Source organism: Pelodiscus sinensis, chromosome 9 (genome assembly GCF_052426305.1).
Source record: "Pelodiscus sinensis isolate ZL-2025 chromosome 9, ASM5242630v1, whole genome shotgun sequence".
NCBI lineage: Eukaryota > Metazoa > Chordata > Testudines > Trionychidae > Pelodiscus > Pelodiscus sinensis.
The window spans coordinates 66,770,450-66,794,001 of NC_143060.1; the positions used below are offsets into that span (position 1 = coordinate 66,770,450).

General features: G+C 53.6%; 1 protein-coding gene and 1 long non-coding RNA gene across 5 annotated transcripts in view; one reads left to right on the forward strand and one right to left on the reverse strand.

Moving 5' to 3' along the window:
- Window positions 1-23,552, forward strand: part of LOC112546759 (uncharacterized) — a 196,249-nt gene that overhangs the window by 116,090 nt on the left and 56,607 nt on the right. The window lies entirely within an intron of this gene.
- On the reverse strand, window positions 12,381-21,973 carry TNFSF4 (TNF superfamily member 4). Its single transcript, XM_089780665.1, has 3 exons — window positions 21,542-21,973; window positions 20,915-21,004; window positions 12,381-14,670 (listed from the first exon to the last, which is right to left on the reverse strand). The coding sequence occupies exons 1-3, from the start codon at window positions 21,801-21,803 to the stop codon at window positions 14,243-14,245; spliced, it is 780 nt and encodes a 259-aa protein (XP_089636791.1). The 5' UTR covers window positions 21,804-21,973; the 3' UTR covers window positions 12,381-14,242.

Below are 23,552 nucleotides of genomic sequence, written 5' to 3' on the forward strand. Positions count from 1 at the left end.
CAGATTGACTGGGTACATGTCACCTCAGGATGAGATGCAGAGATAAAATTTCTCGATATTTTAAATGACTGCTTCTTGGAGCTGCTGGAACAGGAACCCACAAGGGGAGAGGCAATTCTCAATTTAGTCCTGAGTAGAGTGCAGGATCTGGTCCAAGAGGTAAGTATTATAGGACCGCTTGGGAATAGTGACCATACTATAATAACATTTAACATTCCTGTGGTGGGAAGTCCAGCACTCTGGCATTTAATATCAAAAAGGGGAATTATGCAAAAATGAGGAGGTTAGTTAAACAGAAATTAAAAGGGACAGTGACTAAAGTAAAATCCCTGCAAGCTGCATGGACACTTTTCAAAGACATCATAATAGAGGCCCAACTTAAATGAATACCCCAAATTAAAAAACATAGTAAGAGACCTAAAAAGAGCCACCGTGGCTTAACAACCATGTCGAAGAAGCAGTGAGAGATAAAGAGACATCTTTTAAAAAGTGGAAGTCCAATCCTAGTGAGGTAAATAGAAAGGAACATAAACACTGCCAAATTAAGTGTAAAAATGTAATAAGAGAAGCCAAAAAAGATTTTGAGGAATAGCTAGCCAAAAATTCAAAAAGTAATAGCAAAATGTTTTTGAAGTACATTAGAAGCAGGAAGTCTGCTTAAAAAACAGTGGGGCCCCTGGACGATCGAGATAGAAAAGGAGCAATCAAGGACGATAAAGCTGTTGCAGAGAGACTAAATGATTTCTTTGCTTCAGTCTTCACAGCTGAGGATGTTAGGGAGATTCCCAAATGTTCACTGTCCTTTGTGGGTGATGAATCTGAGGACTTGTCACAGATTGAAGTGTCATGAGAGGAGGTTTTGGAACAACTGAAAAACTTAATGGTAACATCACCGGGACTGGATGGCATTTACCCAAGGGTTCTGAAAGAACAAATGTGAAATTGTGGCACTATTAACTGTGGTTTGTAACCTATCCTTTAAAACAGCTTCTGTACCCAAGGACTGGAACATACATACAGCTAACATAACACCAATATTTTAAAAGGGCTCTAGAGGCGACCCTGGCAATTACAGACCAGTAAGGCTAATGTCAGTACCGGGCAAATTAGTTGAAACAATAGTAAAGAATAAAATAGTCACACATGTAGAAGAACATAATTTGTTGGGCTAAAGTCAACATGGTTTCTGTAAAGGGAAATCATGTCTTATTAATCTATAAGGGTACGTCTCCACTAGCTCGGTAGTTCGAGCTAGGTAGGCAAATGAGAGCAACCGGAGTTGCAAATGAAGCCCGGGATTTAAATATCCTGGGCTTCATTTGCATCTTCCCGGGCGCCACCATTTTTAAATCCCCCTTAGTCTGAACTCCATGCCCACGGCTACACGCAGCACGGAGTAGGTAGTTCGAATTAGGATCTCTAATTCGAACTACCATTACTCCTCATGGAACTCCTCAGTTTAGAAAAGAGGAGACTGAGGGGAGATATGACAGAGGTCTATAAAAGCATGAGTGTTGTGGAGAGGGCGAATAAAGAAAAGTTATTTACTTGTTCCTATAATATAAGAACTAGAGGACACCAAATGAAGTTAATGGGGAGCAGGTTTAAAACTAATAAAAGAAAGTTCTTCTCACAGGGCACAGTCAACCTGTGGAACTCCTTGCCAGAGCAGGCTGTGAAGGCTAGGACTGTAACAGAGTTTTAAAAAGAGTTAAATAAATTCATGGGGGCTAGGTCCATAAAAGGCTATTAACCAGGGGGTAGGAATGGTGCCCTTGGCCTCTGTTTGTCAAAGGCTGGAGAGGGATGGCAGGAGACAAATTGCTTGATCATTGTCTTCGGTCCACCCCCTCTGGGGCACTTGGTGCTGGCCACTGTCGGCAGACAGGATACTGGGCTAGACGGACCGTTGGTCTGACCCAGTCTGGCCGTTCTTATGGGGACACACACCTAAGGTCGGCAAACCAGGTGCAATCACCTGGTCTAACTGCATAGTGTAGACATAGCACTAAAGGTGCCTTATGTCAATAATACTAACATGATCTCATTAGCATAACGGGATTAGGCTTTTTATTAATTAGAGAGAGAGACTTCAAGGACCCACGTCTAATTGGTTTTTGTTAATTCTCATTACACGGCATAACAGAAAGACGCTTCTGTTACCAAGTCTGCAGAACCAAAGCCAGTTCCTGGTGACAAATCTGACAGACTGAGCCCAGTGGCATCTGGTTCAACTCTTCGCCAACGGTGGAACTTTATTCGGTGCCTAGTTTACAGTTTTCCTTTAGGATGGTTCCTCTTTGCATGTGCAACCTTATGCTTATTTTTGCACATTTCCAAACTTCTCTTTTCTTTCATAAACTTCCAGCTGCTTATTCATTGTTTATTCCATAGATAGCTGGAGATGCACATTCCCAAGAAATACATTCCCCTTATGAATTTAACATCCGTTAGTCTTCAGCAAAGTCTTTGCAAAATCGCTTACTAAGCTAAATAGGGCATCACGGGAGGTGTCATGTTGTGCAAACTAGCATTTCTCATTCATTTTCAAAGCATCTTGGGAGTTTGATTCACCAGCAGGCCCTAGGCCTAAGACAAATGTGGCCTATCGTCAATAGTTATTTATGTATGAGAGGAAGAAGAAGATCCACGCAAACAAGACACCTTTATAATAGCATGCCTGCTTCCACCCAAAGGCATGTTAGTTATTTTGGGGCATGGTTATACTGGTGCAAAGCCTGTGGGTAGCCCAGGCCTGACTCTGTCCCTTGGTTGCTGTTATTTCCATGAGAAGAGCTGGCCCAACGGCAAGAGGACGGATGTTCCCGTGGTCCTGGGGCTAACGTAAGAGTAAGGAGACCAGGGCTCAAATCCTGTTCTTCCAGTGCCCCGGTGCCACACTTCCCCAGCGCTGCACTGGGGATATCTTAGAACCTGAGAATCCCAGGGCTGGAAGAGACCTCGGGGGTCATCGAGTCCAGCCCCCTGCCCAAGGCAGGACCAATCCAACTCAATCATCCCGGCCAGGGCTTGGTCCAGCCGAGACTTAAACACCTCTAGGGATGGAGATTCCACCCCCTCCCTAGGGAGCCCATTCCCGTGCTTTCCCCATTAGGAAATAGTTTTTCCTAATCTTCAACCTAGACCTCCCCTAGTGCAACGTGAGCCCATTGCTCCTCGTTCTGCCACCTGCCCCCACTGAGAACAGCCTCTCCCCAGCCTCTTGGGAACCTCCCTCCAGGAAGTTGCAGGCTGCTCTCAAATCCCCCCTCGCTCTGCTCTTCTGCAGACTAAATAAGCCCAAATCCCTCAGCCTCTTCACATAAGTCAAGTGCTCCAGCCCCCGAATCATTTCCGCTGCTCCCACTGGACTCTGTCCAACGTCTCCACGTCATTTCTGTAGTGGGAGGCCCCAAACTGGCTGCAACGCTCCAGATGTGGGCTCGCCAGTGCCAAATGGGAGGGGAACAGTGACCTCCTTCGATCTACTCCTGTTAATGCAGCCCCTATGCCAGTAGCCGTTATGGCAACAAGGCATCTCCAGGTCCTTTCCTGCCTCTTAGCCAGCCGGTCCCCAGCAATGTTCCCAGGAAGCTGTGTGCCAGCAGCATGGGTTTCTACTGGCGGTGCACATCTGGATATGCCTCAGTGCCCATAACAGCATTTATTCTGCATACGGATGGAAAAAATTAGAGGGAATACTGGTCTGCAGCAGCGTGCTTGTCCATATTGAACCTTGTCCCGTTTCTTTTGGCCCAACCCTCCGGTGTCTCTGGAGATCAATGCATTCCTGCTTCCCCCTGCTATTATGATGGGGAATGGATTTTTAAAAAGATGAGGGACTCAGACACTAGAGTGGGGGGCCCAGGTTGTTTCTGAATTGGCCCCTCTTCTTTTGGAAAAGCTCCTGCTCACCACCAAGAGGAGTTCCCCCTCTCCAAGAGCTAAGGTCAGGCATGGGGCTCATGGCAGTAGAACTTGAGCGCCTCCTGAGAAATAGTCACCTTGTGTAACCACCTCTCTCTCTCTCTCTTCCCATGGCCCTTCATCAAATGGTTGGCCTTGGCGTGCACCAGAGACATGAGCCAGGCTTTGTCCCTCACAAGAACCCAGGAGGAGCAGTTTGTGCCTCTCCTATGTAGGAAGGGTGGAGGCCAGTAAAGATCAGGGACTAAGTTATCCCTAAAGTGTTTTGTAGGGGTCCAGAATCACAAGGAGACTGGTTCTCCTCAGCCACACCTCTTCCATGCCTGACCGGCCCACTCCCACTTCTGGCTTTGCCTTCGGAGTGTCCCCAAACCAGGGCTTCTGTGGAGGGGCAGGGGTGAACCTGTGTCTGACCTGGGGTATTTCCCGGGAGGGCTTTTCCCTGTGTTGGGGATGGTTGCACAACACAGAATCTGTGTGTTTAAATTCTGGCACAGGAAGATGACTAATCATTGTTTTTATCTCTTATGTGGTGAGCTCTGTAGGCAGGGTCTTGGCCTGCCTTATCTCACCACTAAGTAAACCAGTCTGTGTCCCTGAAACTCTGCTTGCCTCCGGGCCTCACATACACAGAGACAGAGTCAGTGGCCAAGAAAGCCTGCCGCCTGGGAATCTGTGTCCAGCGTGTGGTTGTAGCCCTGCCCTTCCCAGGGGACTAGAGAGGCAAGGCCGGGGAGAGACCATCTCATCTGGGACCAGTCGGTGGGAGAGAGATGCTTCCGAACACTACAGAGCTCTTCAATGGGTCGGGAAAGGTGCTCCAAGTGTCACGGCTAAATACCAGGTCAAACCCCCTGTTTGGCGTAAGCCGTTTGCACACATTCCAAAGGACTTTCAAGATGAAGTGACCTGGTCAAGGCTGTTATCTCTCCCCACTTTACTCAGAAGACTAAATGTGATAGGTGTGAACTTTGCTGGGCACTAAAAGTCATGATTTTCAGAAAGGCACAAGATTTATGGCTTATTACGGCAATCTGCAATCCACTAACCGCCTTGCGTTTTGTGGCTTCGAGGGTATTAAAAGGCCACTTCACATGGACAGTATCTTTGGCCAAAAGTTTAAACTGAATTTCGTTTCCTAAGGTTGAGCTTCTAAACGATGCATCCACGCTGCCAAGCCTGTCTCATCAATCTTCACGCCGCTGAAGTCGACGTTGAGTACTCTTGGTTTCATGAGGAGTAGCCCTCCATAGCAGAATCCTATCGATTGCTTTGGCTGCTTGTAGAACAACAGCTCCCACTGTAGCTTTCCCCACTCCAAACTGGTTCCCAGCTGTCTAGTAGCCGTCCGGCATTGCAGGCTTCCACAGGGCAATTGCCACGCGCTTCTCCAAGGTCAGCGCAGGTCTCATTTTGATATTCTTATACTTCAGGGCCCGGAAAACCATTCACAAAGTTCCATGAAAAAAGTGGCCTGGGGCATTTGGAAGTTGTGCAGTCGCTGCTGATCATCCCATAGTTGCATCACCACACGGTCCCACCCGTCTGTGCTTGTCTCTCAGCACCCGAACTAGTGTTTCACTGTGTCAATAGGATCGAAAGCCGTCTGCAGTTCCATTTCGTTCAGCGCAAGGGCTTGCCCTCACAGCATGTGCATGGGACCATGAGATGGAAATTCCTCCTTCTCGTCATCCTCTTCATACTAAAGCTCTTGAAATAGTCCGCTATTAGGCACATCACGGTAGAGATCACCAGCACCGTGGTTTGATGTGGCTACATCCTTGTGCTGCTATGGCATCTGTGTGGGCTACCAGGGCCAAACGGGGCAAAAAGACTTTCCCATGCAGATGCGAGCATTATGGGACACTGGCGACATGAACCCATAACCACCTGCTGCACAGTTTTGGTCCCAGCATGCACCAGGAACATAACCCAGAATGCAAAGCAGCTCAGGCACTGAGGGATAGCTTCCCAAAGTGCATTGCTCTCAAGTCAATGATGTGCTCCAGTATGGGGACGTGCTACATTGAATGCTTCTTCACAGTGGGGACATGGCCTTTCCCCTTCGCAAAATCAGGTGGTAAGAAATTGACCATCATAGATTCAACTTCATTTCATAGTGTAGACAGGGTCTGAGGCGATGTGCTACCTGCCTGTGCTACACAGTCCATCCCACCGCATATGTAGCGGGGACCGTCTGAGCAATTTCACCCTCGCCCCTTTGCTGAGGGGAAGCGAGAGGCAGCTCACCAGCTCCGGGCCATGCAGCCGCCCCCTCTCTCCCCGTTTTCGTGATGTGGTTTATCAGGACTCAGAAAACTCCATCCGCAAGAAAGCTTTCAGCGAGGATCTTTCCCCGCCCTGTTGCTGTTGAACCTCTATTACCAGGTGCCACCTTCTTTAATTATTAACATTTTAGGAAACCTGTTCTCCCAGCCTCCCCCAGCAGGAAACACTTTTATGGTTGTTAAACTCTATTATGGTTGTTAAAGTGACACTTAAATGCTCAACTCAGCTCGCCAGCAGGTTACAGGCAGCGCCTCCAGCCCCTGCCGAGGGGAGCCGTGGCTTTGGGATTGCAGTGCAGCAGTGCACGTTCCCTGGCTGGGAAGAGAGGAGAGGGGATGGAAAGCAGAAGGCGAGATGGAGCAGAGAGAAGGGACGTGAGCATTACGCTCTCAGCGAGAACATGAGCTTTGTCTCTAGCGTGCATTGCAAACGGCTGCAACGCCTGGGCATTCCCAGACAAGGCTACAGCGTGGCCTAGTGGTTACAGGGAGTCCTCGGGGGGTGGGCCAATCCACTGGTTCATCTGATGGCTCTGAACTCCTCGTTGCTTCTGTTTCTGCAGCAATGGGAGCAAAGCTCCTTGCAGCCACCCCAAAGAAGGGGTGAGGTAGTGTGGTTTCCAGCACCTAGCGGGGGGAGGAAAGGGCCAGTCCCCGAGGTGCCTCATGCAAAGGAAAGGGGGACGCTTTGCTTTGCTCCAACTTGAGGGCCCTGGGAGCCATTGTTCTGTTCGCGACTGCTTGAGTCCACCCATCCCCTAGGCTCGTAGAGTGTCAGGTAAGAAGGGGCTCATCTCGTCTGACCTCCTGCACATCCGGCCACCAAACCTTGCCGAGCCGCTCCTGATCCCTGGCCGAGCAGCTGCCCTCCTCTTCACCTGACAGAGAACCCACCGTTTACTCTCGTTCAAACCAGCAAGGCCTGGGCCCCAGGCAGCGAAGGAAGGTAAAAGGCTCCCAGCATCTCTGCCAGTCTCACCTGGAGGAAATTCCTTCCTGCCCTGCCCCACATCTAACGGTCACTTAGACCTGGAGCCTGTGGGCAAGACCCATGAGCCAGAATCCTGGGTGGTAACTCGGAGCGCCGCCCCCCCATCCCGTCCTCCTGCCCCCTCTCCAGTTACTGCTGATAGAGAGACGTAGGCGATCTCCTCAATAAATGTATCAAGTTCAGTCTTGAAACCAGTTCGGTTTTTTGCCCCCCAGTTTCCCTAGGGAGCCTATTCCAGATCTTCACTCCTCTGCTGGTCAGGAACCGGTGTCAAGTTTCTAGCCTAAACTTACTGATGGCCAGTTTATAGCCCAAAGTTCTGGTGCCAGACTTGCCTGCATCTTCCCTTGGGTTACAAATCAGTCGTGGCCATAGCGGGATAGCCACCGCTCCCGGTCATTAGTGGGAGAACCCATGGGGCTAAGAGCTCTGATCTGGGAAGAGGAGTGTCAGCTCTGATAAATAGCTGTACTCACTTGCTCCTTGGCACTCTGCTTGGGCAGTGGTGAGTTGACTGTGAGTAGATCTGGATATAGCCAAGATTGGAGCTGCACATCATAAACCTGGCTTGCGTGAGCTCCAAGCACTAGAAAACCACACGCTGATTCTGGAACCCTTACTCCCATGAATGTCAGTAGGATATTGCTCTGTTTCCTCTTTTTGTGGTTTTGTTTTGGCAGCGAGATGCCTGGTCAGTGCTCTCATGCCAGAATTCACCAGATTGGTCCTTGGCTAAACTCTTCTCTTCTGCCTCCCAAGATTGAACCAAGCAACACTCAGTGCTCTTCCAGCTACCATCAGGATGGACCCCGTAACTCCCACCACAAATAATAAAAAAAAAAAGCACCCCCTGCCATGTTCCCTCTAATGTTTTCCATCCACGCATGGAATACATTTTGTTTGGTGCACCAGGGCACGTGCAGATGTGCGGCACAGGCCACCGGCTCTGGGCACTCTGAGTCTTTCCTGAGCAACCACTCAACCATTCGGCTTACAGGGAACATTGCCTGGTCCAGACCGAGTCCTGCTGCAGCTGGATTCAATTAACATAAATGCAGTTCGTACAACTAGGGAGAAGGCTGGTGACTGAATGAACTTCCAGCCTGACCTGATATTGGGAATGGCTCATCTCAGTACCACGGAAGTCAGAGCCAGAAAGTCCAGCCTCCCAGGGTTATGCCCTTTTGCAGCCCATTAAACAATTCCTCTTTCTGCCCGTGTCTGGACATGTTTAGCTGGGCTGGTCTACACTTTACCCAAGAGTCTTTCCCTTTCTCTCGCTCGCTCTTTTGCAAAGGGCTGCCCAAGGTCTATGACTCATGAGCACTGATGAAATACAAGTGGCCTTTGAAAACCACAAACACATCCACAGTGATTGGTAGCAGTTTCTAGTAGCAAAGGAAATGACTCTTTAAAGGGCAAAGGCCATGTAAAGGGGAGATTGAAACCACTGGCTAATCAGCCCCTGCACAGGTATGGGACAGGTATGGTACCTGTGCAGGGGCTAATCAGCCAGAGTGAAGGATGCAACCAACTGGGCACTTTCCCCTGGTTCCCTGATGGAGAATCGGGGGTGGGGGTGCTTCAGCCCCACTGCCCTCTCTTAAGGGTGCCTGGGGAGTGGGAGCCCTGGGGGATGGGCGCATCCCCAGCCAGCCCCTTTCACCTGCCTGGTGGTTCTGTCCCTTTTCTCCAGGGTTTGCTAAGTAGCAGTCCCATTCCAGGCGCATCCCCTTGTCCTGGCCCAACCAGCCCCTGACTGTGCTTTTAAGTTATGATAAGAGGAAGCTGTGTACCAAATTTGGTAGTCTTAGCTCTTAGGCTGTGTCTAGACCGGCAAGGCTTTCCGCAAAGGCAGCTGCTTTTGTGGAAAAACTTGCCAGCTGTCTACACTGGCCGCTTGAATTTCCAGAAGAACACTGACGATCTCATGTAAGAAATCAGTGCTTCTTGCGGAAATACTATGCTGCTCCCGTTCGGGCAAAAGTCCTTTTGCACAAAAGCTTTTCCGCAAAAAGGCCAGTGTCGACCACTCCGATTTGTTTTGCACAAAAAAGCCCCGATCGCAAAAATGGCCATCAGGGTTTTTTTGCGGAAAAGCGCGTCTAGATTGGCCACGGATGCTTTTCCACAAAAAGTGCTTTTGCGCAAAAGCATCCTGCCACTCTAGACGCGCTTTTCCAAAAATGCTTTTAACGGAAAACTTTTCCGTTAAAAGCATTTCCGGAAAATCATGCCAGTGTAGACGTAGCCTTAGTGTTTAGGAGGAGTTTCTGAACAGATGGACGGGTAGACAGATGCTCTCGAATATTTCAGAGATGATTATTTATATTACCACAGTATCTCTCCCAGCCCAGATTGGGCTAGGTGTTGTCCAAACACTGAGGGCAAGACAGATCCTGCCCTGACACACTTAAAGTGGAAACCCAGCAGGAAGATCAAGAGAGTCACCAAGGAACGCATGGCAGAGCCATGAGCAAACCCAGACCTTCTCCATCCGAGCCCCTGGCCTTAACTGCAAACCCATCCTTCCTTCCTCGTGCTCAGCCTGCGCTTCCACAGGCCATCGATCTCACCTGCGCAACTTCAGCAACGGGAGTGCCGAAAGCTGAAGTCGACGTACTTAGAGCCACTTACCGCCGTGTCTTCGACAGCCGGCGCTCTCCCGTCCGCTCCACCCACGCCGCTTCCGCTGGCGGAGGGCCGGGTCCCAGGCACGATAAGTCGACCCCTGCTGGATCAGTCACTGCCCGTTGATCTTGTGGATGGCGAAGACGTGCCCTCCGTGGTATCTGCCGTTCAACCCCTGCTGGGCCCTCGCAGAGCTGGGCGATGCAGCTGGGGTCGGTCTGTTAAACAGGGCCGCCATGGGCGTGCAGGCAGCCCCTCTGAGCGCTTAGCTTGGTGACACTGTCCTCTGTGTCACGTACAAGCTACGTAGGTTGCCAGAGCGATGGTGACGTGGTGGCTCGGTCACGGTCTAGGAGGACTTGTGTCAGGAGCGGGGGAGGCCAACAGCCTTAGGAGCCTTGGGCAAGGTGTGAGGGGTGGCCCGCTGCTCCCGGAAGGAGCGGGGCCCAGACAGTCAGCCCTCAGTGCCAATCCAGACCCTACCCCGTCTTCCCCGATGCCACGCTGGCAATTTAAAGTAGCAGCAGCAAAGGCCGGGAAGCCCGGCCATTTGGAATCGCCAGGCTGGGGGGCAGCGCTCCCCCTGGGGCGGGCCTGGGGGGCAGCTGATTTCTAAGTGCAGAGGCCACTATCATTTTGCAAACAGAGGCTTAACAGGAGCCGATGGCTGGAATGTGGAGGCCAGACGTTCCAGCTGGAACCAGGGAGCCTGTTTTTAATAGCGAGGGGAACAAGCCAGTGGAACCGTTTACCAAGGGACTTGATGGCTTGTGACCTCTTTAACCCAAGACAAAATGAGCACCAGCTCCCCCTCAAGATGGGGGCTCAGGTCCGGAATTCCAGGGTGACGGACTCTGGCCTGGGCAGGTTTGATTAGATGATGCTTTGGGCCTTAAAGTGTATGAACCTCTGAATGACTTGGGTGTAACTTCTCGTGCCGGCCTCTGCACGTTTGCTGATGCCTCGTTTGCGCAACCCTTCCCCCCTCCCCCCCCCATCCCATGCGTCCAGGCTGCAGCTGTGCACACCCGCAAACTCTGGTTCCCCCCCTTGGGGAACCTTCTGAGCTCAAGCTAGGTTGGGGCAAAAGCGTTGTAGCCCAAGGTGGCGACCTGTTTGAAAACAGCCAGCAGACTGTATCCTCTTGCCAGCGTCCTCATCTCCCCGCCCAGCCACACCCAGGGGGCTGCCAGCCGCAAGGCGACCAAGCAATGCTTCCTTATTGTTCAGGAACGGAAACAAATTCCCCTGCCCCGTGGAAGGACACCAGGCGATACAGGGCGATCGGGGCAGGCGGCAAACTCCAGGCACCGTGTGACTAGGACAACGGCCGTGAGGTGAAAGCAGGAGGCGGCAAATGCCAATGCCCCTCTGCCTGGACCCGGAGCAGCCTCTGCAGGTATAAACCCTGAGTGATGGATGAGGCATGGCACCGCCTCCCTGGGGTTCCTAGAGTCAGAGACACCTCCCTGCAGCTCACGGGGGCCATGAAGGTCTCCCTGCTCATGGGGGTTGCATGACTGTGGAACCGGCCAGTTGGCAGCGGTTGGCACCTCGAACCTCCCATGGTCGCTCCCCTTTGCCCGCGGACGCACTGGCCTAGGCACAGAGCCGGGGAGAAGTGTGCTGCAAGGGCGGACTCTTGTAACCGTGAACCTGCCCCCAGGGTTTGGATTTGGCTGGCATGCTGGGGCAGTGGGCAGCGTCAGCAGGTCACGGAGCCAGAAGGCCTTTCACGATGGGAAGAGGGATGGGTCACCTCCCCTTGGCGGGGAAGCAGCAGTGGCTCAGCTCAGGAGAGAACTCACGGAGGCTGGGCCAGTCCCCCAGGACTGCTAAGCAAAAGCATATAGGCTAATGCTATAGACCTGTGGTTCTCAACCGTGGGCCATACGGCTCCTCGGGCCACGCCCCTCCTCTAGGGGGCAACATGGAAAAACCGGAACGTTAGGTCAATGATGAACCTTTCTTTCCAACTAACAGCGGCTATGAGGGGGGCCTCAGCGGTCTCAAATGCAGAGATCACCCACTAGCTGTCGGGTAACGCAATAGAGCCTCCGGAACCGTCTCATCGTGCCAGCTTCATCCTTTGACATGTGGACTACCCCCTGGCCAGCCCAGTCACCTACAATGGAGCAAATCTCTTCAGTGACACTTCAGCATTTGGAGGCCCTGCTCCAGCACAGCTCTTGGGAAATCTTGGCCCAGAGCCTGAATCTTTATTGGCCGAAGAGTTGTACAAGGTACGTTCTCTTCTTCCTCCAGCATTTAGGAGTTCTGTCAGCATTTCTACTAGCCACCCCGGACTCCCCTGCAGGAGATGAAATTAGCTGCAGATGTCATTAGCATATATATATATATATATATATATACAAATTTAATAACACACACACACACACACACAACACCCTTAGTTCATTTCACGTCTCCATATTGCTGTATTTACGTTGTCCCATCTGGTATCTACTTTTCATGCATGCGAGGTGCATGGACTCTGTTGTCTGGCGCACACAAAGCACTGGGCGATGCGAAAAACCTTGTAGCTAAAATTGCAGAAAATGCGTCTGAGATGCAGTGTCTTGTGAGGGAGCGTATGGGATCGGGTGTTCAAAGGCCACCTTGTTATAGGAACACATTCAGGAGAACAAGTTCCGGGCTGTGACTGCCACACGAGCGGTGGCATGCCCCGGCAGACCCGGGGGTTGCTGTACAATCTTCACTGCCCCGGAACAGCTGGTGTTGAAATGGAATTCCCTGGCCAGGGCAGGGGAGGGGGTTGGCTGGTGGTTTTAATTAATCTGGAAGTGGGGGGACAGCCCTGCGAGCTCTCCTGGCTTGTGACTAAGACAATAGCGTCCCGGGGGCGGTGTCTGAAGTGCGGCGGCCCCAGCCGGGCATGGGGAACCAGGAAACTTGGCCGGAGGCTCCCCGGTGATTCTCAAAGCCGTATCCTCGGGGACAGGGTGCCGTGGGGCAGAGGGCAAGACGACAGTGGGAAGGGTTGGGGCTCGGGGGCCAGTAACGGGCAGCACTACTCCCTGGCCCTCTGGGAGTCCTAGGCCAGACTGTATGATCACTCTGGCTTGGGATGGCTGGTGGGCCGGGAGTGTGAGACCCCTGAACTAAAACCACTTGTGCTTTCTCCCTCGGGCCCAGCAGCCCCAGCTGTGTTTGAGTTACCCCTCTCTCTGCCCACGGCTCGTAGATCAAGCCTGTAGCATGTTTTCCCACACTCGTGTCAATTGCTCTGCAAACAAATTCTTGCCTCACCTGAAAAGAATAGGTTTCTGTTTCTGCCCTAGATTTCTGGATGTGCCCAATTCACAACCCTGGAAATACTGTCCGTGTCCTCCAACTCCCCTGCCTCTCAAGAGATTAGGGCCTGGGGGCCTATAAAGTCAACAGCAGCCTGCCTAATGACTTCAGTGGATCTGGGCTCAGGCATGTCTGAAGGAACAGGGCGTACAGCCGAACCGCTGTGTGTATGCACAATATGTACGCGAGTGCACGTGTATATTAGAGATGGGCCTCTCCTGACCCAAGAACTCCAGTTCTGAACCTTCCCAAACCTGCCGACATTCCGATCTGGGATTTGGCCCATTATACACAGAGGGTCCCCCCATGAGGTTTGGTTCTGCATCCAGGTTTTCCCAAAGTTGAGGTGCCTGGATCTTGAATTTTTCAGCAGGGGGTGCATATGACACATGGTGCCACCATTTGCAGATGATTAGCCACTGCCAGTATTTTAGTGGGGGTCTCTCCTTTTGAAAAGCCATTCCTTGCGGTCTCTCGCCGGTCCAGGCCAGTCTTGCTCTCACTTCCAGACACTTTTCTTTTGTATATTAAGTCCTGAGCCCATCGAAGCACATTGATGGGGATTGTAGCTGGGATCGCCTTGCCTGCCACCTCTTCACCTGTTCCTTCCCCACGAGCGAAAGGGCGTATGTGGTGGCTCGTGGTGGCTCTAACTTGCCCTGGTGGCTTCAAGGCAAACCAGGGCCTTGCTCAATTGATGCGACTAGCTTCAGCAAATGCACACAGCGTCTCATTCACACACAAATATTATCCAATAAATAGAGAATCCAGGATTCCTTTGCCTCTGAGGCAAGCACTGGTAAGTTTCAGTGGCTTCCTCTTCATTCTTCGGGAGGGCATTGTACGTTTCTCCCATGTCAGCTAACAAAAGAGAGGACCAGGACATGTGCTGTATAAAGACCATTTGCACGTTGGCTTGTTTGCACTAGCCATGAGAACTCTCTCCCTCAGACATTCCACAAGCCCCCGAGGGACAAGGCCAGGCTAGGTTTCTTTCCCACGTGCAGTCTGTCGGACAGAAACGGCCCACAAGTTTACGTGCTGGGCTGGGTTCCAAAGCCCAGGTTTCTCTGCTCGCCGGGGCGTTGGTTTACATTTCATCCCCAGCTTTTATGCAGACTGGCTGTGCTGACAATAAGAAGAGGCTGAGTGTCAAATCTTGGTAGTTGGCTTCTCTGTTGGCCTCCAAGTAGACTTCATCCTTAAACTGCATCTCGGACACGGTCACCAAATCCACTTCCACTTCCAACTTGGTGATGTTCACACACAAGATGGGCGCGTCGTGCCGCTTGTACACCGTGAGGATCAGGGAGGCGCTGGCCACTTTGCTGACGAGTCCCTTTAGCGAGACCAGGTAGAAGCCATCGCAGAGGATCGGGATGGAGAGATTTCTGACCTTCATGGTGCCCTGGCTCTCAGAAACACTGATGCGTTTCTCTTTGGGATAGTAATCTGGAGTGGAGGAAGCAAAGAGAAACCCATGGAAACGAGAGTCCCTCAAACCCTGGGGAAGAGAGTGATTTTATGGGGCTCGGGCGGAGGAAAAAGCAAAGAGTGCAGCCAGGAGGAAGGCCTAGAAGCAGCGTGGAATGAAGGGGGACTGCAGAGAGAGGAGGGTGGAGGGCAGAGGGTCCCACACTTTGCGCTCTGGCTCCAGACTGCTGGCTCGGCCCTGACTCCTCTTGTTTCCAGGTGAGAAGAACAAAACTGGTGAAGGGGGAACTGACGTGGAGAATGTGAAGGCAGCACTGGGGCAGGAGATGGCCCACCAGGCGCTCTGGCGTTGAGTCTCAGTAACACAAGGGCCCTTTTCTGGCTCTGGCAGCATCAAGGAGCCTTCCAGGGAGGCGTCAAATGGGTGCAGTGTGGATCTGAGCCTCCCTCTGGGAAGCTGGGGGTCACCCGGTGAAAACGTAGGCACCGCAGTGACTACAGGTATTACGGTAACATCCAAGGGACCGTGCTGGGGTCAGGGTCCCCTTGCGTGGGCCTTGCCTTGGCGTCCGAGAGGGGGCGAACTAGGGAGAGTAAGAGGGAGAGCTGGAAGGGGCAGGGATGGCTGCGACATCTTTGAAGGACCAGAGGATGTAACGCAGAGGGGCACCTACCCCGCCTCCAAGGAAACGACTTCATTTGCATGCTAATTTGCATAAGCATTGAAAAGGCCAATATAGGCCCATTTCTCTCCTGTGGCGGAGGACTGGCTGTTGGGATTCTAGCTCTGGACTTTACAGTTAAAGACCGTTCCGCCCCTGTCGATAGAAACACGCCCTGGGGCGTGAGCCGGCTTTGGACCGGGCCCTTCTTACTGCCCTGCCCTGGACTCAGCACGGCGGGGTACTCTGGGCGACCCCCCATTGGATGCTGTCCTGCCTGTGCCGGGGGATGGCTGGCAGCACGGAGCCTAGGTCCCCGCGTTCTCACGGACCCCCCGACGGGCTCTCGCGAGGCAGCGCTGGTGGAAAAGGCCGTTCATTTCCCACCCACCTTTTTAAAAGCGTTCTCTTGGCTGCCAGGTCCCACCGTTGTGTTTCCTTCCCGGGGAAGGGGGCGGGAGGGTTCAATGAAAACGTGAAATAGAACATTTTTGAGAGAGTCTGCTTCACTAAACAGATACACACCTTTGACACCAACTTTCACCCACTGGGCTTCTGGAGTCTGAAAAACAAGCAAACAGAAGCCCAGATTAATACTGCCTACCGATTCCGGGGGCACAGTGGCGTTTATCTCGGGTCTCCCAATATTTGGGGACAAGCCTCAGGGGGCGGGGAAGGGCATGTTAGTCTCTTCAAAACCAACGAGGTGTCTTGTGGCGCCTTAGAGGCTTCGGCAGGTGTGTCCTTGCCCACGAAAGCTGATGCCCAAATAAATCTGTTAGTCGCTCAGGTGCTCCGGGACTCCACCAAGGTTGGCATTACTCCAGCCCCCAGCTCCTGGGGTCCTGGGAGCCGAGACGCTCGGCTTTCATGTTTTCAATTGGGGCGTGTCTGGCCCAGGCAGCCTGACCAGCTGTCCAGCCCAGCCCCTCTTCGTCTGCCCGCTATTGTGGCTGGAGCAGGGAGGCGACTCGCCCACGGTCACCCCACAGGTCTCCTAAGTTGCAGGTCAGTGCTCTGTCCCCCCGGCCGGTCTTCCCCCTGCACAAAGGCGCTCCCTTCCCAGCCCCAGGCGGCTCTGCCCCAGGCCCGCCAGTGTGGAGCCCAAGGGGGGCAGGGCCGGGGGCTTAGGCAGACACGCAGCTCATCCTGCCGAGAGTGCCCAGAAACCTGCGCTCCGCCAGCTCCCCTGCCACAGACGCTGACTCAGCCCAGATGGAGCCGGGTGGCTACGCTGGACCGGGGGCCAGCCAGGGGCTGTGTGAGAGGACCACTGTCAGGGCCACTCGCTGGCGTAGCCGGAGCCTGCAGGCTTCAGAGGCAGGGGCCTGACGGACCCATTCCCCACTGTGCCCCGGGTGCCCATCCCCAGGGCTGCCCTGCCATCAGTGCAGCTGGAGGGGAGTCTGGTTTCCCTGCTGGCCAGGGACGCTGCCCCCAGCTGCACTCTAGAAAGCAGCAGGTCCCTGACATGTGCAAACACATCTGGTGCTCGCTGGTTTCATCATCTGGCTGAGCACCCGGCCGTGGGCGTGTTTCTTTTTCACTTTCACTTTCCTTTCCTGCTTGCTGGCTCCCTGGCCAATCTCTTCCCTCCCGCCCCCTCAGCCTCCGCCGTCTCACGCTCCTTCTCTCCCCACCCAGCTGTGGGGCAGTCCCTTGTGTGAACCGCTATATCCCAGGGCCGGGGGGCTGCCTGCAAAGGGCTGGAGTCAGCTCTTCATAGCTTTTGCTTTTCACACGTGGCCCCGGTCCTCCAGCTTTCACTCACATAAATCTCCCGCTGACCTCAGTGCCGGAGTAAAGACTGCAGGAGTTCCTCCTTGAATTGTCATTTTTAAGACCACACGTTTTATGCTGATCCAAGCCTCATTGGCAGCAACAAGCCATGGTCTGGGCTCTTTCCACTAATGCTATTTGAAAGGCATTTCGTTCGTCTTTTAAAAGGATGCCGGGGTGTGTGTGTGAATAATAATCATTTTGTAAAGGTCCGTTCTTGTAATATTGCTGCAGCTATGGATTGTTCCAGTGAAAAGCCTGTTCAAAGGTAACCTGTCTTGTTAGCCACCTGTGCTAGTTGGTTATGTCTTCCATTCTAGCCAGTTTCATGGCTCAGGCTCGGGATTTATATTTTTTTCACTCTACCCTTTCCAGGGGTTCCCTAAGACAGGAACGGGCTGGCCGGCCAGAGGACGTGCTGCAAGCCCCCAGCGCTTTGCATGCACCTGGTTGATTTGTTTCAGGCACAAATCATTCTGCGCACAGCAGGCACTTCGACAGCCGTCCAAAGCGTCTAATACGCCAGAAAATACACAGCTGTCAGCTTGGCATTCGAACTCTGTACCTGTGGCAAAATCCGAAGGCTCAGTGGAGGGAAGGGACTGCTTCCGACCACGGGGGTTGAGTTAGTCTGTGCGCTTCTGCCAAAGGAGTGAAGAAGTCTCTTGATCCAGCCCCTCTGGCACCCTCTAGTGCTACTTAATGCCAATTTCTCATTGTTTGAACTGGAAGGCCAAATCCCACAAACACTTAAGCACATGCCTAATTGTAGGTGCGTGAGTCGCCCCATTGACTTCAACGGGGCTGCGCACATGAGCTGTTTCATACTAAGGATTAGCCTCGGGGTCACTCCGCTGCTGACGCAGAGACGCTGCTTTCGGCGCAAGTACCGTATTGTTACCACAGAGGTGTGACCTTGCGCTTTCACGCCTGCACTGCCACCTCCTTTTCCGGCTCTCAAAGCTCCTTACAAACATTCAACACCCAACGTTAAATTCCAGGCAGCTGGGAGCAGGGGCCCCCACACGCCCCTTTATAGACTGCAATAAATAAATAAGCAGACGCTAGCAGGGCCGATCCTCTTCTCTTTCTGTATTGCCGGTACGTCTGTGCAAGCAAAGGCGTTAGTGAGGCTGCAGTTGATAGCTCTAGGCAGGCGGTGGCCACGTCTCCAGTGCGCCCCAGGGAAAGAATTCCGGGCCTGCTTAGTGACGCGGTGCGTGTTCATGTTTGTATCGATCTGGCCATGGAGTAGCCCTGCAGGACAGGTGTCCCCCAGGAGTGAAGGCTGGGTCGCACCATACATTGACGTTGAGGCAGGCAAGGACCACAGGCACATAAAACAAGCCACGACCCTCCCCCGAGTCCTGCGCCAGCCCGGTAACGTGTGGCGGCGCGAGCGCTCATTAGAACCGGCTTGCACCGTTCCGCCACAGAATCACCCTGTCCCGTTCCCGGCGACGCGGAGCCCTCGGGAAATGCCTCTGCTTACAGCGCCTGCACCTCACTCAGCACTGCGGCACAGCGACAGAGTGCCGCAGGAGGCCCTCGTGGGAAGCCATGCCACGTGCTACCCCGCCACGGCCATTGGTCTGCACAGCTCGGCTGTGCTGAGTCACGAGCGTGGTGACTAGAGAGAAAGTGTGAAAATCAGGACAGAGGGTGAGGATAATAGGCCCCTCCCTGAAAGAAAGCCCCGAATCCCGGGACATCTGGCTCACAAGTGCTGGATTAGCTCCATGCAAGCTGGTGCCATGTCCTGGGCGAACCCCATGCTTGTCATTGGCAGATTACCCCAAAGCGTGTGCTGTGCACGAGGAGGTAGGCCTTTGGGTGTTCCCGGATTCCCTGCTGCAAGCACCGCTGGAAAGGGGACTGGGCAGAAGCAGAGTTAAAGTGGGTGGGCGCACGCTCACAACCAGTATTTCATCCAGTCAATGGCTCCCTGGTGCAGGGCCTGAGCTAACGTTGGGGGAAGATTCCCTGATTTCAACACGTTGGATCAGACTCGTGTGATAGACGTGTCCTGGGGGTGTGGAACACCCTTCGTAACAACCCACCCTCTGGGACATGGACCATTTTGCGGGGCAGAGAGGGGGGCGTGTTTCCTTTGCAAAGCAAGCAGTCTAGAGCACAGGTCGGCTATTGCTGCCCGAGCCCAAGCAGATGTTTGTGTAGGTGACGTACATGCCTGCCACATTAATCCACGTAAGGGTTTTGCAGACGATTGGCCGAGAGATACAAGAAGTTTCTCTCACATAAGAGGCTGCAGACATACAACAACTATGCAATAGCAAGCGACGCGAGGGTTATCAGAAACACGCTATCTCTTCCCTCCAGTTGGTTCCATCTGGGCTCTCTGCCCTTGGCAAACATGCTGCAGAGAAAACGCCCATTCCTGGCTATGCTGCAGTGCAATTCCCAGGCGTAGTTCCCTGGCACCCCTTCTAGCGCACCGGCTACTCTGGGAATCTATTGTACGCTGTCTCCTCCTTTCCCCCGGCTAACTAACCCAGGGCAGGTCTGCGGCCTGTCTCCTGGACGTTGGCAGTATTGTGTTTCTGGGAGGTGGTCGCTAGCTGCTGCCTTCCATCTCAGCCCAGTGACCCCTGTGCAGAATTCACAAGGCCTGCGGGTTCCTTGGCAACCCACGCTGCTGTATCCTCTGGAAAAAATGGGGCCATTGTGCTTAGCAAGTGGGTGTTCTCCTACAGCTTTGCCAGGGAAGTGCCTTTCTAACAACCAATGCTTTTTTGGTTAAAAAAAAAAAAAAAAAAAAGTGCCGGTACTCCAGGGGAAACGTTGTTGAGTTCTGCCTGGAGGTGCCGGTACCGGGCAGTACCGTCACAAGCAACGCTCTGCTAACACCCCATTCGCACCTCAGGTCTGGTGAGGAATGGCCCCTCCTTTCTCACACTTCACCCCTTGCACGTTCCCTGCTGTCCTGTTTCCAGACACTCGCTCGCACCTGCCTGCCCAGCGCAAAGGGTTTCCAGTTCCAGAACCACCCAGGTAAGAGATGCTAAGGGGATATGCCGGAATTACGTGTGTTGTAAAGTGTCAGGAAACAGGATGCTATGTCGTTAGCAGAGCAAAATGAATTGCCTTTCTCCTTGCCCAACAATGGGAAGTCTCTCTCTTCGAGAGAGAGCGAGAGAATGAACAGAGAGAGAGATGAAACCGTCTGTTCCCTAGAGCATCTGCTGTGTACATAGGATGAAACGTGCTGGGAGATTTTTGGCAGTCCCTGGCCTCTCTTCCATGAGTCACACATTCAGAGGAACTGTTTTGACATGCCCCTGGCACAGAAAAGATGGATTTCACTTCAGCCGCCTGAGCATTCGGGCATGAAAGCTATTTCCAGCCGAGTGTGGTTTCTAGATCTGGTTCAGTTTTACCTACAGCGTCCAGTAGAAGGCAAGAATGAACGCCGCAAGGTGAACGTGGTGAAACCAAGCACCTGGGGAACAGCTGGGCGGAGGAGAAACTGCTGCTTGATCTGCACTGAAATAACAACAACGGGGCGAGGGCCCAGAGATGGTTTGCAAGGAGAAGCAACGAACACACTGGGCACAGCTTTCCCCAGAGCAGCCCCAGCGCCAGGCTGTTCCTGTTTTAGCGAGCTGGGGCTTTCGTTACAAATAAATCTCAGAGGAGAAGCCGTGCGAGTCTGTATCTGCAAAGACAGCGAGGCGTCCTGGGGCACCTGAGAGCGTAACCCATTCGTTTGGGCATCGGCTTTCGAGGGGAAGACCCGCTTTGCCGGACCCGTGTGAGGAGACAGAGCTAGAACGAGGCGCCTGGTTTCCCCCACAAAAGCCGATACCCAAATGAATCGGTTACTCTCGCAGGTGCCCCAGGACTCCTCGATGTTTTTAAACACCCACCCGTTCCCCAGGTGCTTGGTTTCACCACGCTCATCTTGCCGCGTTCATTCTTGCCTCCTACTGAATGCTGTAGGTGAAATGGAACCAGATCTAGAAGCAGATAAGTCACAGCTGAGGCGTCATGTCAATAACTCGCGAGCTCAGTCCTGGGAGCGCTGCATTGTCTTCTACAGTTTTTGTAAAAGTTGCTGGCAACAGCCTCTTCCCTAGCGAGCGCTCTAGAGTTGATTCGGGCACACGTGGGCTGTGCACAACTAACACACAGCCTGCGTCTCCCGCTCTTACTCCCGTTAAGCCGCAGGTGTTCGCCCCAAGCCATCCAATGGAGTGGACGGTGACTACTCGCAGGAGTAGCTGATACTCAGCACGAGTAAGGCCAGCCCGATTGGGCCCCTAACAATTAGCGAGGGAGGGAGGCATTCTCAGTATTTTTTTTCACGCAAACAAAATTCCCATGGAGGATCGAGGCCGTGCAGTCCTTACTCGGGCAGAACTCCCACTGCGGCCAGCCCCACTGCCTGATACAAGAGCCCAGAGCAGCACTTTGTGGTAGGAAGGGGTTGAGAAGTGGGGTTTGCCAGGCTGCAGGTGCAGTCCCTGCGTGCTTGCTTTATGCACAGAGCTTACAATGGGCAAGGAGGCAAGGAGGTTTATCGTGCGGTCTTACCGTAGGGGGACGCAGGAAACCAAGGCCAAAGTAGACCAAGCAGGAGAGCAATATTATCCACTGGGCCACTGCCGACACCAGGTGCAGTCTGTTCCTTCTGGTCTGTCTCCTCTCCAGTTCCAGCTGCCCTTCCATGCTGTGAGCCTCCAGCGCCAGCATCCCTTCCGTCCCAGCCGGCCTGCCACCAGCAGAAGGGGCCAGGGGGAAAGCCTTGTCCTGCATCCGTCCGCAGAGCACCTCTCTGGAGGAGCGAAGCCGAAGTGGTAGGTGAGCCGTCCCGAAGTGAAATGAACAAAGTGTCTTCAGGAGCAGCTCAGGGCTTTATAGACACACGCCGAGCCGCAGGCGGGGAACTTCTTTGTGACTAATCTGAATTTCCCCTTTACTTTCTTTCTTTTCTCTTTTTTTTTTTTTTTTTGGGTGATTGTGGGGGCTGATTCTGTGGCATCCCAGTTCAGTTTTGAGTAAGGAGCTGAGAAAAGGCTTGTTGATGTCCTTACTCTCTGCAGCTCAAGGGCCTTTTGCCAGGGGATGATTCAAATAATTATCAGTGGCTCCCGCGGCCTTTGCTGGACAAAACTCCCAGGCAGGCCCATGGGAGTTTTTTGCAGAATTTGCATCCCTGTGGCTTCAGGCACATGGCATGGGTGGAACCCATCAGCTGTGGAGAGGAAAGGAAACATGATGCAGGTTGAGAAGCCAAGGGCAGGGACAGACACTATGGAAGTGCCCTAGTCTAGACGCCCTTGTCCCGTGCGAGAGCAGCAGTCAGCCCCGAGGGAATGTGGCACGGTACCACACAGCCCAGGGCCTTAGTGGGGTTACACATGGGTTTGATGGACAATCCCGGGTGAAAGCAGGTAACACAAGAATAGCCCAGTGTCTGGGGAGGAGCAGAGAGGCCTCCTGCTTCAGGGCATAAGCCCACCCCTCTTGGCTGCTCTGCGCTGAAATCGTACATCGGCCCAGCCGCACGGCCTCGCCCCACTCCCCGTGTCGCCACAACTGCCTGCCGCAAGGGCTCCTTCCTCCACGGCCTGGAGCGGGGCCACGGCTCCGACGCAGGGTGGCAGTGCCGACGTCTGTGCCCAAAGGAGCGTCCTTGCTCCCCCTCCGCCAGGGCCGGTGGCTTTCTGGGACGGGGCAGGCTGTTGCTTATGTTTGCACCTGGGAGGGACCTTCCGAAATGGCTCCTACATACTCGTTTGCGGCCCGGTGTTTTCAGGCACGCTCAGCCACGGTTCTTCGCAGCCGCTGAGCAGTCAGCCCTCGCGTGGCTGTAGGAGTCTGGGTGAGGGGTGAGCAGCCAAGAGGCTCCCTGCAGAAGGGCCTCTGTCGGCCTTTGCTAGCCCAGGCACACGTGGGCTGCCCAGAGGAGGAGAAAGCAGCCAGAGGCAGCTGCTCCTATGTTTTCCGCCGCAGAGACTTCCTCAAAAGCACAACCACAGCTGGGAGGTGGCTTGACCACCAGTCCAGAGCACTCCTATGCAGATCCTTTTCCTGGAAGTGGTTAGATTCAGTTCCTAAAAACCCGTCTGGGGAGACGGAGCGCGACCAGCTTGCTTTCTGGAGCACATGCCCACGCCGGACAGTTCCCGCTCTTAGCCGCACCGTTCCTTTTGCCAGCTGCGGCCTGCGACGCCCCGTTCTCTCCCTTTTGGCTGAGTCTCCGGCTGTTCACTCAGAGGCCGGGTGGCAAGCCCAGGAAGCCAACAGAGGCGCCCACCTGGCTGTGAAGGGAAACGAGGGCAGCTCGGGGGCCGTAGAATCTAGGCTGGTAGCCCTCGCTCGATGCAGCAGGAATGGACCGGACCCTGGGTGGCTGGCTAGGTCTGCAACTACGAAACAGCCCTGGACACTGACTGGGTCTGCTCTGGCAGGGTGGCTACGGGCAGAGGGTGCTGCCCAGCAGCGCTCGGGGGGAGCACCAGAAATCCCCAGAGAGAGAAGAGGTGTCGGGTGTGCAGGCCA

Bases quoted from the DNA above. Each gene is read 5' to 3' on its own strand.
- TNFSF4 (XM_089780665.1), bottom strand. From the start codon at position 21,803: ATGCAGGACAAGGCTTTCCCCCTGGCCCCTTCTGCTGGTGGCAGGCCG. The intron at 21,005-21,541 runs GTAAGCTCTGTG...ATCTGCTTCTAG, and splicing joins TCCTTGCCTCCTTGCCCATT to ATCTGGTTCCATTTCACCTA. The intron at 14,671-20,914 runs GTGGGTGTTTAA...CCCCATAAAATC, and splicing joins ACCAAGCACCTGGGGAACGG to ACTCTCTTCCCCAGGGTTTG.